This window comes from Chironomus tepperi, unplaced genomic scaffold (genome assembly GCF_022539635.2).
Source record: "Chironomus tepperi strain 1889 unplaced genomic scaffold, CSIRO-AGI_Ctep_v1 contig_445, whole genome shotgun sequence".
NCBI classification, from domain to species: domain Eukaryota; kingdom Metazoa; phylum Arthropoda; class Insecta; order Diptera; family Chironomidae; genus Chironomus; species Chironomus tepperi.
Genome location: NW_027226567.1, coordinates 6,233,245 through 6,251,246, shown reverse-complemented (window position 1 = coordinate 6,251,246; position 18,002 = coordinate 6,233,245). Strand labels below are relative to the sequence as shown.

Genomic DNA, 18,002 nt, shown 5'->3' with positions numbered 1-18,002 from the left:
TTTTGGCTTTTTATCATGTTTTGCGTAATGAATTCTTCATGAATAGGACATTTTAGGCCTTTTGCAGATCCTCTAATTCACACATGCTTCTAGCTAGTCCAGAACGTGATATAGCATAACGGCTCTTTAACATTTAAATTTTTACGGTGTTGACTGCTGAGTCAAGTTGATTGTTGATTGTTTTACGCAACATTCAGTCATGCTAGATTGTTTTCACAACATTTTAGTCATCATCTAGATTTCAAAGCAAACTGACGTGTTATTCGTGTGCTCGTGAAAAATAGTGAATTATATTAATAAATAGAAGAAAGTTGAATGATTCAATGTCAATAAAAAAGGAAAGAGAAAAATAAATGTCGTAAAATGTGAAAATAGTGTGAAAAAATCATGTTAATCTAATTAAATAAATAGAAGGAATAAGGAAGAATGTGAAATATTTTTAAAAGAATCAAATGTGCATTGCGAGATATTTTTAATTGTATCAAGAAAGAGGAAAAAGTGTAAAATAAAAAAAATTAAAGTGTTCAAAAAATGAAGTTGAATGTGCTGACTTTTACGATATTATTCGCATTTCTAAGCGAATCATACTCAGAAACGACACGACAATCGAATTCAAAAAAAGTCATAATTACGAAATGTTGTAGAATAGGTGATTTATTAAATATTAAGGGAGTTTGTGAGCCTGGATTAGGAAGTACAACATGGGCGCCAAAAGTCTTTTTGCCAAAGAAAAGGACATTCTACGAAAAGCCCGGTTTACTACCGTCATTTTTTAATATTAAGGAAGAAGTACGGCCTAGTTGTCATGCACCAGAATATTTCAAGAGTTCTGATGTCTACATTGTCGGCAATGGATCAATTTTTCTAAAGAACAAACATATCACAATTGAGAATTACGAGAGCTTTTGTGTCGATCAAGATTTTAGTTTAGTGTGCCGCAACGATCAAGAATTAGTGCCTGATAATATGACGACGACAATAAAGTTAACAAAATGCTGCGGACCGAACGAAATATATGCGTCAAGCTCGTGTATTGGAGCAAACAAAAGCGGAGATCCGTTATTCAATCCAAATGACGATGGACTCAAAATGAAATTTGATTTCGATTACAAATTTCCAGACTGCGATGGTTCTAATGAGTTTGCTATTGCTGGCACATTTTTGAGTTCTAATTATGATATGAGTTCAGGTCATGTGAAAACGGAATCCGGTAAAACATTTGAACGAGAACAATACTGCCTTGATCACGTCATTAATGATAATAATTATGAAGGTGTTAAAATTTTCACATGCTCGGAACATTATAGCACAATTCCACCTAATTTGAATCATCATCAAGACGATACGCGTTTTGCTATTTACTCAATTGGTTTGCTTATATCCGTCTTGTTTTTGATTGCAACACTCGCAGTGGGTTTTTTGCTCATATCCAATCATCACATACTTCATTTTCGTATTCAAACAAATTATGTAATATGCTTATTAATCGGTGACCTATTATTGGCTATTACACAAATATCCGGAACGAGTCTTTATGGACCATATTGCATAATTATTGCCCATTTAATGCATTTCTTCTTCCTTGCAACATTCTTTTGGCTCAACACTATGTGCTTCAACATTTGGTGGACTTTTCGGTAAGTTGAAACACAAATATACAAACAAACAAACAGACCAAGAAAAATCGAAAGTCTGAGAACTCGAATCGCATTTCCTTCTCTCTTTCCTTTGTTTTACATTATTGCTTTTTCAATCACATACATTTTGCGTGTGTAATATATTTATGAGATAACTGTGTAAATATAGTTCTTAACATTCTTTGTCCCTTGTCATGTTCACTCTCTCATCTCATTTTGTCTGATTTATTATTATGGAAGATCTCATAGCTAATTAGTCTAAACAGAAATAATCAGTGAACAGAATGCGTTATAAGCTGTATTTACGTAAAAATAATTCTAAAGCTGACATTATTAGTTACTTTTTTCTCATTTAATAACGCAATTTTCAATATAATCCCTTATGAGAATAGACTAGAAAGAAACTATGTTATGTGCTTACTCACTTACTTTACTAGACGTATTATTTGTGAGTGAAGGGGGACAGATGGTTGTACGAGCATCTGTTATTTCTTATACTCTCTCACTTTTATTTTAGCTCTTTATTTTTTTCATTGATGACAGTAACAAAACAACATTATTCAATTTTTTTTTTTCTTCTAAAAATGTCTTATACGGAATTTCATTTATTAATGTTCACAATTCGACCTTGAATTAGATTTGCTATTAAAATAGATCTTGTGCGGTAAAGACATACAAGAAAGGGCCGTGCATTCATTCATTCTTGACATTTTGTCAGTTGATTAATTTAGCTAGTCGAAAATTACATATCATTAAGTCGCGCGCGCAAAGTTAAAACTCATTTATTGACACATATTTTACCACTATACAATTACTTAATGCTGTAAAAAAAAATTGCACGAGTCAAGATCATTCACATTTTTATTTTTTCGTACATGTACGAGCTATTAATATTGTGGCTGAATGAAAATAATTATCTGCGTGCGCGATCTAACATTTGGAAATAACATCATCACTGAACAACTCCTACGCTGCTGAGATTGTGATCAAAAGATGAAATTAAAAGAAAAAAAAATGTTTTTTTTTTCTCCTCATAGTTAATTCGGAATACTTTTCAATCATTACATGTCTCATAAGTGGAGAACCTTGAATGTTGTTTTATTTTTATTGGATAGAAGGCAAAGAAGAAAAAATGTTTGAAATATTTTTAAATAAAAAATAACAAAATATGTTTGGGAATAAATTTTATATAAACTCATTCACTTGTGTATAAGTTATAGAAAATGAAAATGAATTGAAATATGAGAGGCGTCTGTTTAATTCTTCTTAAATTACGTACTTCATCCCATTGCCTAAACCAAAAAAACTACATGACACAACAAAGTAATAAAACTAGTGGTAAACTCTTTTCCTGTCTTAAGAAATTGAGTAAGCGCAGTTGGGTACTAGACTGGGTATGAAATCATATTGTGAAATCACTGGGGTTCGACAATTGCATGGAAGTATGCGCATATTGGTTGCAAGTTTTGCATACAAGTCACATGGAAATATATTTACATGCAATTGTAGAACCCTACTGAATTGTATTAAAAATTAAGAAATGTTCAAAATCTTCATGTAAATGATCAAGGATGCAAAATTTAGGGTTCGACAATTGAATTATGCGCATACAGTTTACAAGAATTACATACAAGTCCTTGAATTTACATGAGACTTGTATGCAATACTTATAATTGCATCCAAATGTGGAACACTAGCAAAATTCGCGAATAATAGTAATGTTCGACAATTACATGCAAGTATGCGCATATTGTCTGCAAGTTTTGCATACAAGTACTAGAAATTACTTGTAAATTAAAACACTTGTATGCAATTTTTGCATGCAATATGCGCATACTTGCATGCAATTGTCGAACCCTAAATAATAGCCAACCAAAGTGGACTTAACAACTCATTATCCTACAAAATAATGCACTAAATAAATGAAGGAACGTCTTTACTCTCACTCGAACATTGAGGCTTTCACTTTTATTTTTGACGCTTCATAACAATTGTGGTATTCATCAATAGTTCTGACATTCGGACCATCTCATCTTTCTCTTCCCTGATGTATATCTGATGGACGAGAGTTGAGATTTCTAAAAATGAAATTTTTTCTTGCCTATTAATATAACAAGCCTTAACATTTTCATCGTTTCCATTGTGTACTTGCTGTGTTCGATGCACTCTCCAAGATAAATGTTGTGTGCTTGCCACAATTTGTCCATCAATCTGTTTTTTGAATTTATATCTATGTGTCTGCAGGCATTGGGCTAGTTTATAAAATCATTGTTGACATCCCAAGTCGAGCAACAAGCAATGCATTTATTATGCTCTAATCCATCAAACAGATCATTTTGATTTGAAAATTTAATTTTTCATTTTGATAGATTTGTGGTCAGAATGACTTTAATAGCTCTTGGAAATTCAAAATCAATTAATATCAAGGCATAATGATATTTTCTATTTCTTTTTTGTGAAATAAATCCGTCCGCGTATTTCCAATTTGCGAAAAAAAAAAAATATAATTAAAGTTAGACAATAAAGCCTCACAGATGTTGTTATTAAGCAAAATCATCACCCATTGAGCTATGATTGCTTTCACCATCAAGTTGTTAGATTCAGCAAAAATTCGTGAAAATATTTGGAAACTTTTTTTTTTCGCAATTAAGCCTGTGATAAAGTTGTCTGAGATTACTGAGTCATTTTCTCTCAAATTATGATGATTTTTATATCATTTTCATAATTCCGCTCATTGAATTCTTTCATTTGTTTCATAATAAATCAGGTTTTATCATTTGTACGTGTGGTAACGAATCAATTTTCATGTAACTATCATGTTTCTATCAATTTTCATGGGATTCACTGAGAATCACGACTAATAATTCTGTGAATAAAATAAAATATTTATATGATACGGTCTCTGCCTTATTAGGTAAACGACCTACAATGAGCAACTCAACAAATCAATTATTTGACACAATATGTGGAATTTGTCAGTATGATTTAATAGGATTAATAAAATATACGTTTTCTTTTGACTCTCAATTGAATGTAGATTGTGAATATGAAAAAAGGTCTCACGAACAATCGACGCTATCCTTAGGAGAATTGACGTAATGTGGGGGACGTTAGATTGTGATGTCTGGTATTGAATTCAAGCATTTCAAGCTTTATATAAAATGGTAGAAGAGCCCAGCCTTATGAGTTAAAGGCAGTGGAGACACATTATGTGCCAAGTTCTAAAAATAGATATGACCTGGGATGTAACCCACGACCTTTGGCACTTAAGGCCATTGCTCTACCATCTAGTGGCCTAGATGCTACTTCACCGGCATTATCGATCCTTTAGATTATCTCAAAGGTCAAAGTTGACCTGAATTTCAAATATAAAGTCGAATCAAGTTCCAGTTCCAAAATCATACTCGAGCATTCAAATCAAATTCTTTTGACATCCGTCTCACGTGTCTAACCCCAAAGCCACGCCGATCTACATAACATTTTTTAAGAGGACAACAATACTTCCGGCATTGCACAATGCTTACCTCATTAAAATGTGTGTGAATAAAAATAAAAAAAAAAATACACGTAACAAATTTCAAGTTACTAGCGAGAAAACTGCTGATTTGGCACTCACAATCGTTAATGATCCCAAACAAGCGCTGAGTTTGCTATTAGCTGAAATAAAAACAAAAATTCCATTGACACTCAATTATAAATTCAAAGATCAATTTTAAGAAGAAATATAAAATATTTTTTCAATATTCTGTAGTCAATTCCATCAAATATAAACAAGATTTGAGTGCGATAATTTAATAGCGAAAGGCATTTAAGTGTTTATATTCGTTATGTCTTGTTCAAGTCGATGGATATATAAAACAAAATTCTTTTTGTTATAATATTATTTTAAAATATATATATATTGAATCAGAAGTGCGGGTTGAACGCACATGATAAAGAGCATTAATTTCATTTCTCACTTCTGTTACTGGCTGTATCGGAAATTGATGTTCATAAATTTTCATAAAATTACAATCGATATTCTTCGGGACTCAATGACTGCACCCCTCACACTCGTAAATATTAAATTTAAATCCCAAAAGTGCATGTACAAATGGGACAGGGGGAATGAGAATGAAATGCGGTTTATATGAGAGAGAACATCAATATAATGTAATTAATGATAACGCAACTCATGATTTATTATAATCAAAATTATAATTCTGTTATTTTCTCACGTTTTACAGAGATTTTAGACCAACATCGATGGAAAAATCGCAAGAATCGCTCCGATTACGCATATATGAGGTATATGCATGGGGTATGCCAATTATTATAACAACAGTCGCAGCCGTTTTGGATAATTTACCCGAAAGTCCAACTGATGCTTTTCTTAGGCCGCGTTTTGGTGAAAATAAATGCTGGTTTTATGGTGAGTTTCTAATTTCTTTTATAAATCACATTTCTTTCAGCAAAAGTAGTAATAATAATAATAAGCAATAGCCGAACAAAATAAAAACTTCAAAAAGTGTTTACATACAAAAAATAAAAATCGTGTGTAAAACAGCAAAAAGAAACCGAGTCATAAATACGCCATTTTCGCTATAAAATTGCAATTTAAGCCATAAATTTTTATATTTTTTCTTCCTTCTTTAGCTGCCTTCCCTTCTAATTTAAATTGTTGCAGTATGTTATTTCGTTCCTCTATATCTCATGTTCGCTGTGTGTTTTTTTCTTTTCTCTGCAAAATATCTATCCTCACACTATTGCCATTAAAAATTAGTCTGACAGTTGAATGCATAGATAGATTTTTTGCCTTCATAAGAACTACAACAAAAAAACAGAAACGCCGGCAAACAGCACATAATCAAGCATGAAAATTGATGATAATGTTTATAGACATTGAGTTTATTGCGCATTTTGTTTGAAGTTTGAAAGGATTTATAATTTTTTGAAATTTGAATTTTAACGGACACTTGAAGTTGAGTTCTAAATAATGTTTCAGAGCTCAAAGTCGACTCGAATTTTATGTGCAGTCGATTAAACTTGAATCTACTTTTGCATACAAAATTCTAGTCAGAGTTAGTCAAAATTCTAGTCTTGCAATCTGTGAGTTGCTTGTTCGCTGACAATGCCTGTTCAAAGCAATAACTGTGACTGATCTGTTGCCTGTGCCTTTCACAGTCACCTGTTTTTGCAGCTAATATCCGAGTCGAATTCGAGCATCGGAATATCTAAAGCAACTAACATAAATTCTAAAAACTTTAAATCCGTTAAATGCAATAAACCTTAATTATTACCATAAACATCCAAAACGAACAGCATTTCGCACAAGTTCAAAGAAAACACGTCAAAACTAAAAAGCAGGAAGAGAAAAAAATTATATTTTTTTTACTGTCTTCTGAGTATTTTTGTTACGCGGGAAACCGCCGAACGAAAAAAAAATAAATAACAACCGGAGTGTGTTACTCATAGTACGGCATGAAAAAAGAGTAAACGAGAAGGAAACCTATAAGAAATTGAGTCTTTTGCGATAAGTTTTTATAAAAAACCAGTTTTCCTTTTCAAAATAAATTTTAAAAACAAAACAAAAAAATTGAAGGCAAAAGGATGAACATGAAATATTTTTTTGTGTGTGCTGTAGGAAAGGAAAGAAATAAAAACACTTTCTCATGGATGTTCAGTTCTATTCTTTGAATTTTTATACATCTTCTTTTTCTTTAGCTGCTGATGATAAAGAATTGTTTTTTTTTCTTGTTTTAATGATTTTTCTTTAATTTCATCATTTATTCTTGCCCGAACAGCACACTGGGACTGTTGCTAAGGCACTGCTCCGTCGCCGTATTAACGGCAGGACTTGAAGTTGTTCTGACGGCGTCATGGGTATTGATTTCTACTCGTTTTTGTGACGAAAATGCTCAATCAGCAAGATCTTGACGTTACCATCCACCAGAAAATACGAATTTGCCACAATGTGCTGCTCGGGATCAATATTATTTAGTTGCTTGCCTATAGACAAAAAAGAATGAAGACGAATGAAGAATTCTACTTGAAATAAGATCATAAATTCTTTTCTGTATTTCCCTTTCGTCTCGTTCTTATTCTTATTATTCATCATTTTCTTCTTTTTATGTTACTTGATAGATTTCTCTTTCGCTGCTTTGTTGCTTTTCTGCGGTCTAGCGTAAACACACTATTAAACACATTGCTCCGATTGCTTATACATAATCTGCCGTATGTATATAGACTTTATATTTTGCCATCAGCTTCATTATAGGAGTCTTCTAAGAATAAATATAAAATATCTTCAACTTGATCGCTCTTACTTCTTCGTTATAAATTCTTATATTTGCCTTCTCCTCTTTCCTTTAAGCATTTTTCCGCGAAATTGAGGTAGTTATGCTCTCAGTTTGACTAATTGACTGATCAAAATTTTAATTGGTCTGATCGATGTTGAATATTTTTTTGTTATTTCTGCTATAATCCGAGACGATAGAAAGTTAATTCCATTGTTATGCGATGTATAAGTCATTATAGCTCGCTATTCAACGCATTGATTACATTAAAATTTCATTAATTTTCGACAATCAAAATATAAACATGATTTTGTTGGAGTCGGCAGCTATGAATTTTAAAAATTATTAAATTTCGTTAAATTTTATGCTCGGTCGTTTATGGGAAAACAATAAAATTGATCGTTTGAAAGTCGCAATTTCATCATTCGTGCACAAACTACTTCACCTCTCTTATTTTCCATCCACGAATCAACATCTCCAATTATTATTATTTTCTTATATATCCATTTCTTTGTCTCCATCGTTCCTTTCATTTTTATTACTTTTTCTCTCTGTTTTTGCTCGATGAAGCGCAGATTTGTGTAAGCAAAGAAGGTACAAGAAGCAGAATAAGTTAGCATTATTGTCTTATATCTTTTCATACTCTGTTTTAAAATAAAAAATGCACAGATTGGCATGGATGAATGAATGGAAATGAGTGTGTATATAATATTGTATTTGAGAGGTCATTAGCAAGTTGATCAGAGGTAAATGTTTATGGCAAAAAAAAGAGGAAAGAAATGAAAAAGAAAAGAATAATTTTAGTTCTTTTGATGGCGATGATCATTGGTTTTGATAGGGTGTCTAGCTGCGTTTTTTATGGCGCGACAGTTGCGATTTATTAAGTTATAAAATTCATTATAAATTATATTTTCGGCAATAAAATGCTCTGTTATTTAACAGTGATACAAAGTCGCGTTGACTGTTTCATACGAAATTTGAGCATTTATTAGACAGTATCAAAATTCCTCATTCAATTTCAACATTTCATAAGGTGTCTTCCAGTGACTCATTGTTTTCTTGTTAAAGGCACTATTAAGTAACACAAAAACCAAATTTTCAGACCCTCCTTACAAAATTTCCATTCAAAAGAAGCACACAGCGTAGGAAGATCTGAAAATCCGCCCAAAAGAAGACCTTACACTGATGTGAAGCTATGATTCATTGAGTCTGGGGTTTTCTGAAGAGTCAAGTTATCCTAAGTCTTGATTTCGACATTTTCTCCGCCGTGTGCTTTCTAGAGTACCAGCTATATTATTGATCTTAGTCAAAACAGGCTTACTTATGAACAGCAGTGTGGCTATGCTACGTCCATAATTTTGCAACTTCCTAATAGTGATGATCATCATTAGTGAACAATTCCCATGCCTCCAGTCAACCCACAATTCCCTCAAGACATACTCTTCAGTCACATCTCCATCCATCATCATCATCATCATTCAGCAAGTGTGTCCCGTAAGGCAAGCTTTGATTATTTCATTTCCACATTTAGAAATAGATTGGCGGATGAAGATCATCATCATGTGAATTAACTCAATTTTTAACTTAATGCTTATTGTTATTACAACGCAATGAAATTCTTGCACGAAAATAATAAAAAGGCTTGCTTACGTTAACCGTAAAAAAAAACAAACGGAACATGCATATTTGGCATGTTGAATGTCGATCGATTTTTGTTATATATTCTTACTCTGTCTCTAATTTCCGCTATGAAATTTAATAGGAAAGAATTTATAAAAGTTCATACTTCATACCATGCAGCAATAATTGAAACTTCAATCTATAAATTTTATATTATTTCTCTTACTTTTTTTTTGAACGTTTCACGTATTGATAGTTTCACATTGACTTTACCGTTTACTTTTTTTTTTCCTAAGAAATATAAATTTCTATACAGCTTTCATGGGCTGCTTTCTTTCAATTCTCACATGTACATTAATTTTCGCGTTTTTTTTTATCTTCCTTCCTTTATTCGCCAATATTATCGACTCAATTTCAATCGGTAGTTTGATGTTTATTCAACAATAAATTCTCATGAAAATATTGCGAAATAATAAATTTCTTAATGTAGGAACAGAGAAAAAAAAAGTCTCTGCTTAATATTTTCTAATGTGTCTGGCGAATTTGGATAGGAATGAAATTGCCTAACGTGTGTATATTTTATGAGGTGAGACTTAATAAATTGGAAATTAAGAGAAAAAAATGAATTTATTTTTATTATTATAGAGTAGTTTATTTTTGGGAACTTCATTGTCAGCAAAATTAACATGAGTACGAAAACACGGATGAAGAAGAAGAGATTTTTGTGTGTGGTATGTTCCTCGAAATACGAGCAAAAAAGAAGAAGAAGACAGAATGAGAATCCATATAGAGTAAGCAACGAATGAAGTAAGCAAGCCAGTAGATGAATAACCGATGCAGTATGTGTGTATATGATGAAAAAGGAATTCCAACCCATTTGATTGTTGAGGGTGTAAATGACACTTTAAAAGTCTGTAGATATATTATGAGCTGGTGCTGTCTGTATAAATGCTTGAACAATTTAAAGCACACTGAACTTCTTCATATCTCTCACTCGTTCTTTGCTCAAATACAATTTTATTTTTATTATACACGAAGGACATAAATTCATCAATGATGTATAATTTTCCATAAATGTTACTGCCTTTTAAGGATGGCTTAACAACTTGTCCTTCAAATTTGCATCAGTTGAGTCATGAGTTCAATTGTTTGGCTGTTATTTTCGCATCGATTGAAGCAAAATATTAAGATATGTCATTAGTTATTAGCCATTAGCCTCATTTGAAATGAAAATTTAAAATTTATCATTATTTTCGCTTCAATTGAGGCAAAAATTTAAATATGATTGATCTGCTTAAGTCCATTGAATTAAATGTTCGCATCAAATGATGCAGAATTTCAAATTCTATAATTTCGTATCAGAAGCAAACTGAAATTTGATTTTGCATCTCATTTTTTAATCCTAATCATTTTCTCTGCCTCAACTGATGCAATCTCAAAGAAAATTGAGACAAAACATTCTATCAAGTCGTTATACAGTCTCGAGAAAGTCATTACACAACCTCATCGGCCACTTCAACTTTCTTTTGATTAATATTTTATCAAAATCAATGTGCCACAACACTATTGCATATAAAAGCCTGTTAATATTTGAGTATATATAATGAAAGTGCCTCTTGAATAAAACTGCCTCCTTATCAATTTTAAACAAGTCTGTGTCGATGTCTACGTCTGTGCCTCTATGTCTATTATTCACCATATCCACATACAAATTGCTTTTTACACATTTTAAGCCTTTACCTTTTGCTGCTTATACCTCATGTGTTCGTATGTTTAATCATCATGATGACGGCTCAGACATACAGACATTGCCAGTAAACAAAAAGGTGTCAATAATTTTCATTTTAAAGAAATTTTTTTTATTTTTCATTTCTTCCTTCTCTTTATCGTCTTTTTTTTCTCTTCCACATTCATGTATTTTAATGTATATCTTGAGCAGACCAAAAAAAATGAAGATGAAAGACAAATCACATGTTTTCCTCAACTAAATTGTAATCTACACATGATGCATGTACAGTAGCAAGTTGATGGAAATTCTCTCTTATTTTTACAAGATGGAATGTCTGTTTGATTTGTCGATACGGGCACGTATGTTAAAAGCATTTGGAATTTTCAAGTAATTAGTTAATTTAAATAATGAATAAATGTGTTTACTTCCTTGTTCGGGTGCTAAGCTAGCTTACAAATCCATTCCATTTTGTCGAGTAAACAAATGAGGGAAAAATTGCTGAAAAATGTGAGGAATTAGTCAAGAAAGTTGAAATTGATTTTTCAGCACATTATTCTAGTTTTTTTGTTAGCTTGATGTTCTGAATGTTTGATGGAAGTCTCTAATTAGTCTTAGTGCTTGTCTGTTATGCTTCGCAATGCGCCTTAGCCAATCAAATGTAACCTTATCTACACTAGTTGCTTCTTCATTTCCTACATTCGCATAAAAAAATGCTTACGATTGCCAATATTTTATAAATATGTATATGAACTCACCGACTTTGAGAGTCGGCCTCTTACGATTGTGTGTAAGGAAAGCAGATTCAGACATATTTTCTGCTTTTTTCACACGCAAAAGAAAGGAAAAAAAAAATTAATAATTTTTCTCTCTTTCTTGTTTGCTGAAAAACTGGTTCAATTTTGTTGTCACAATTTTCTTTTCACTCTTCATGATGCGATACTTTAAGTCATCAACAAATAGCACTTTGATGAATATATATGACTCTTATTTTCTGTATGATGTGAGGTGAAAATATGACAAGTTTCCGTAATAAAATAAGAAAAAAATTCCCATAAAAATTTAGAAATTTATTTCCATGCGATGGCGTTGTTATGACATTGAAATTTAAGCTATAATTAACTATCTAAAACATTGATATAAAGAGTTCTCTCTTTCTTCGTTACGGTCTGGTCGCGATTTATGATAATTGATCGACTACTCAGGTCAAGACTTCTCTCAGTCCAGATGAATATTATTAATTAGTGAACAATTTTTCAATCAAGTTCAATTTATTTTAATTTTAAAAAATACATCGTAAAAAATTTTCATTTACCTGAAAAGTGTGGCTGGCAATCGTAAAACTTGAACGATTTCTATCATTAAAACAGCATGATCTGCACTAGGATTTTTAATTGAAATTTAAAATCTTGCGTGGGGATTTTTTTTTATGATCATTGTGATGGCTTTTTAAACGTCACTTGAATCGCTCGTAAATTTTAAAAAAAGATGCAAAATTTAATTCGTACAGGAAATTTATTCTCAATTAAATCTTTCCTATGCACGACTTCTTACGTTTGTTTATGGTTTCTATCTTTAGTCTTTGGGGTTAAGACCCTTAAAAGCACTTCTGGATTCGTAACTGGTGAGTAGGGTTGGATAATTGCATGCAAGTTTGCGCATACTGGTTAATAAAAGTCTGCGCATATTGTTTACAAGTATTGTATACAAATGTTGGAATTTTCATACAAATCCAAGTACTTGTATGCAATTATTCCCTACAGTATGAGCATACTTACATGCAATTGTCGAACCCTAGTCCCTGATATGACTCCTCACTTACTTAGCTGGATGTACAGATCAATCGTGATCCATGCTCTCCCTCAGATGATGCCTAAAGCTGGCTTCCGACTGTCATTTACCAACACCACATGCAATACTGTCTCTTTCGACAGCTTCCTTTCAAAAGCATGAGAGTAAAATTAGACAATCCCAAATCTCAATCAACATCATTCATTAACAACTCCCAGTTCAGAAAGTCGCGTACAATACACGACTTTCGATTCGAAGCTCAAAAGTCACAAAAACAATCACGATTTTGGAGTCAAAAAACTTGAAAAGCTATCATAACTTGCAGATCACAAAAAAAATGACTATAACCAGTAATCTCTCTTTAATCTTGAATAACCAAACTAATGAGATTTCTTCATGTAGCGTCTCAATACACTCGATGGAACAATGTACAATGTCTCGAAACCTCTAATTTTAAATTAAATTACTTTTCTTAACTTACCATGAACATTTCTTACGTAGAACATTTGGTGGACTTTTATTAAGTAAATTAATTTTATTTTTTTCTCTCTCTTGATCGGAAAGATGGGTTAAGTGGGAAAGCGCAAAAAGAGGCACAAATAATTTCTACTGGAAATAAAAGAAAGAAGAAATTAAAAAAAATACACAAAAATTTCTCTCGAGACGGTCAAGTGGATTGTCTTCTTTGTATGCATGGTACTCATAATGAATGGTACTAACTTGCTTACATTAATTCTTTTTTTTTTCATACATTTCTCAGACACGAAAGAGAAAAACCGGTGCGACGAAATGATGATGAAATGCTCTGGAGTAAGAGAGACAGAAATTTACGCTTGATGGCACCATTTTTCCCCATACTCATTGTACTTTGTTTTGTTTTCACTTGAAAAATATGAAATACATGGCAGGAAAGTTATCTTAAGTGGATGAAAAAAAAAAGTGCATTCTTTTTGCTTCAAGTTGATGGATAATTTGAAGCATTTTTGACTTCAGAAGTGTTTGTTGTTTGGTTTGCGTGTCTTTAGAAAGCATGAAAATTGAATTTATGTGGATGATTTATGTAAGATCGTACCCTGGATCATATTCAATTTTTCATTGACTTGTATGGAAATATTGCATGTAATTTTACATTGATTTGTATGCAAGTTTTACTTACAAGTTTACGTAGACGCACATGCAAGTTTCATCATCAATTTTACGTAAGCTTGTGTGCAATACAGATGCATTTTTACGTATACTTGTAGGCCATTTCCATTCTCAATGTTAAATAGACTTGTATGCAAGGTTCACTTACAAGGTTACGTAGACTTGTATCGAAGTTTCAAGTTCGGTGTTACGTAAGCTTGTACGTAAGTTTCACTTTCAATTTTACGCAAGGTTGTATGCTACTCAATGTTACGTAAGCTTGAATAGGCAAGTTACGTTCACATAGGGAAAAAAATTACGTTAATCATTAAAATAAACCTGTTAAAACAATTGAAACTCCTGGTACTTTTGCAGCATCAAAAAGAACCTTCAAAGTATCAATACTTCCTAAAATTAGCATAAACCGACGATATAATGTTCTTCTTAAATTAAAAGCCCACGTTACGACACACATTAGTGCCGCAAATGATCTCAAATCTGCATAATTATCGTGTTGTCATTATCTTAACAAGCCACCAAAACCAAAATTAAAATAAAAGTTGTGACTTTGTTGTCGTAAAATGCACAACAAATTTCTTCCTACTCAGTGACTTTTTGTTTCCCTTAGTGCAATTGGAACTCTGAAATTTGATTCGCAATTTCTTTATGTTGTGACAATTTTTTGCTGTCATTATCACATTACTTTCTGTCGTAATGGAATTAAAGAAGGAAAAACAAAAATTTGTGTGTTCAAAGCATTTTTTCAAGGGCGAAGTTGCTTTAACAACAGAATTTACAGACAAAAACATTTTAGTAGAAATTAAAAATATTTAACATTTATTTTTATTTATTTTTTCCACTTTCAGGTGACATGGAAATATTTGCGTACTTTTTCGGACCAATTGGAATTTTGCTGTGCATAAACATTCTACTTTTCCTATCGACCGCACGACAATTAACATGTGGATTATGGAAGCAACAAGATGTAAAGTCAACGACGGAACGGTAAGATGATTATTTCATTTTAGTTTCTTTTGTTCTGATGATAAAATAAGAGGTTGAAAAAGAAAATGAGCAAAATCAGTATCCGTTACAGAGCTGCTTTAGGACGTGTCTGCATGAAACTTGTAATTGTTATGGGAGTGACATGGATAATTGATGTGATTAGTTGGGCAGTCGGTGGGCAATACTATATTTGGTATGTTACGGACGTCATAAATGCACTTCAGGGACTCTTCATTTTTTTGGTTGTCGGACTTCAGCCACAGGTATGTTTATGTCTATTTTCTCTTTTATTTCTGTCTGTCGACAAATATTTGTTGGCTGTGTAGCGCATTTTTCATGGATGTTATGTTATGGACTGCATTTTGTTCAATACGTCTTGAAATTGTATTGGCCCGGATATATTTTCAATTCTAATCATGAAAAATGTGATAATTCATTAATATACTTAAGTGATGAATCTCTCGTCAGACATTCTACTTAAGACATCACTCTTGACTCAGCAATTTTCTGTTAAATAATGTCGATGATGCAGGCTGTAATGAGATGATGCATCGTTTATTTTAGGATGTTATGAATATATTTTATGACGCAGAAAATAATTTAAGTACCTAAATGTGTCATAAAAAGCGCTTAATGTCTGAGATTAATTTACTTACTGTCTGTTTATTGAATTCATCACTTTAAAATTCTTTTATTGCCTAAAACATCTCATCTCCCTAAAGATGAAATTTCATTTTTATGACCGTTCTGTTTCTCTTCTCATTTCACTTAATATTTCTTTGTTTTGTTTTGTTCAGGTGTGGTCTGCACTTAAAAGATTTTGGAGCTCTCGATCGGGTGATCACCGAGTAACAGGTACAACAAATGGTCCACAACATTCGCTATCATCACACGGAATGCCATCCTTAGATGCCAGTGTAACAAATCAAACCACAAATTCCAAAGTTGAAACAATGTGCTAATCGTAAACGATAAGGATTGATTGGTGCCTGAATATTTATGTAATTCTTTTACACACATAAACTTAACTTCTTTTTTAATATGCCGTCAATTTTCTCTGTCCAAAACAAAGGAGATGAATATAAAAGAAAAAGTATCACAGCAATTTTATTAATTTACTGTAAATTGAGTGATTCTTAATAGGAGAAACAAATTTGTATACAATGCAAGCATACATAAAAGTATAAAAAAAAAGATACCAGCGAATACAACATACGTAAAATTGGATGTGACGACGACCTAAATCCATAAATACATATTAATTTATTGCACACAAATGTTTGCATGTACTGTGCAGTTACTTAAGCATTTTAAGTATTAAAATATCTATTAAACTATCTCATATCATTCATATGCTAATGCTACATATAATAATCGCATCAATCAATCATTTTACTGTTCAAATTAGATTTTTGTTCTTTATATGTTGTGATAATTCGTAAAAAAAAATTTCTTTCCTTTCTGCTTCATCTTTCACCCTTCATTCATTGACAAATAAGTAAGATTAAGCATATGTATGTAATCTAATAGATTTTAAGTTTGAGGAAATACAAGTACGTAGGCTTAACAAGTAGAAAACAAATGAATAATGTTATCAACTTTTTTTTTTCTATGCCAAAATAATAATCCAATCCTGCCAACAATTTTTTTAGCTGATAGGAAAAAAAAATAATGAAAATAATGAAACAATGTAAATTTTTTGTATTCGAGTCTTTTGTATCTCCTAATATGAGCAAAAATGTGCTGTGGAAAGTTCGAAAGGCAAAGTCAATGGATTTTGCTTGTTTTGTGAGTATGCAGTATGAATATTTAAACAGCATTGAGGTTTTTTGTATTTGGGGGTCATTCATTGGCGTGTATTGACATTTTGGGGTAATGGGGATGTTTGCAAGTTAGGTCATGCTGGTTATCGATGGATATTTTCTAATCTATAAGAAGATTAGTCATTTAATGACATCACTAAGCTGTATGACACATTCTGAAGCATTTAGTAATTGGGGCCTGAATTTGACACACACTACTTATGGATGACTCCCAAAAAACACATCACCTAAATCATTCAATAGCTTTACAAAAAAATTGGCATAAATTCAACGACCTTTAAGAAATTTTGAAAATTATGTTAATTTATGTGTAGATCACAAAGATCAAACAAATTATGCCTTAAGTGCTATTGAGCTACCAACTTGACAAGCCTTTTGAACTCGACATCAGCTCAGACACAAACCGATAATAACACTTTTGATGATACTTAAAGAAATTTATTACAATTTTTTATACGAAAAAATAAACTTTTTTTGGGAATATTTTTTAAGTAAAAAGATAAAGATTGATAAAAAGAAGAAGGAATAAAAGGAAGGAGAAAGACTCAAAGAGAAAGTACTGCTAGCACAAAAAAAGTATATAAAAAAAGTTTTAATGATAGTAAGCAGCTAAATTGACTGAAATACCAAAACAATAAAACGAATTAAGATGCTAAAAAATTAAAAAAATGAGAAATTTGTCTTTTTTTATTGTCTATATCACATTCCTTGGACTGTAATGACATGTCCATTTTTTTCGCTTAATTGATAGTGAATTGACTTTGATCAGTGGCAATCCAAAGTGATGGAGCAAAAATTACAAAAAAAATTAATTGACCTTTCCCCGTCTGATCGTGTCTAAGTAATTTTCGCTATTTGTCGTTGTTTTACTTTAATTACAGAGCACAATTGTGGAATTTATTTCTCATTTTGTTTTCAGCCGTTTTCAGGTATGCTGTAAAGAGTTTTATATCTGTCGATTTGGCGAAATCGAATTTGAGTTTGTGAAGTATGTAATTTT

At 31.8% G+C, this 18,002-nt stretch overlaps 1 protein-coding gene across 2 annotated transcripts; it reads left to right on the top strand.

The window, feature by feature from the left end:
• Positions 1-240: 240 nt before the first annotated feature.
• mthl1 (methuselah-like 1) lies at positions 241-17,678 on the top strand. Of its 2 annotated transcripts, none has more exons than XM_070650647.1 (5): positions 241-1,637; positions 5,864-6,048; positions 15,041-15,179; positions 15,271-15,442; positions 15,977-17,678. In XM_070650647.1, the coding sequence occupies exons 1-5, from the start codon at positions 532-534 to the stop codon at positions 16,139-16,141; spliced, it is 1,767 nt and encodes a 588-aa protein (XP_070506748.1). In that variant the 5' UTR covers positions 241-531; the 3' UTR covers positions 16,142-17,678. The 2 variants fall into 2 exon arrangements, with proteins under 2 accessions (XP_070506748.1, XP_070506747.1); XM_070650646.1 differs by having other exon boundaries at positions 15,259-15,442.
• Positions 17,679-18,002: the final 324 nt, after the last annotated feature.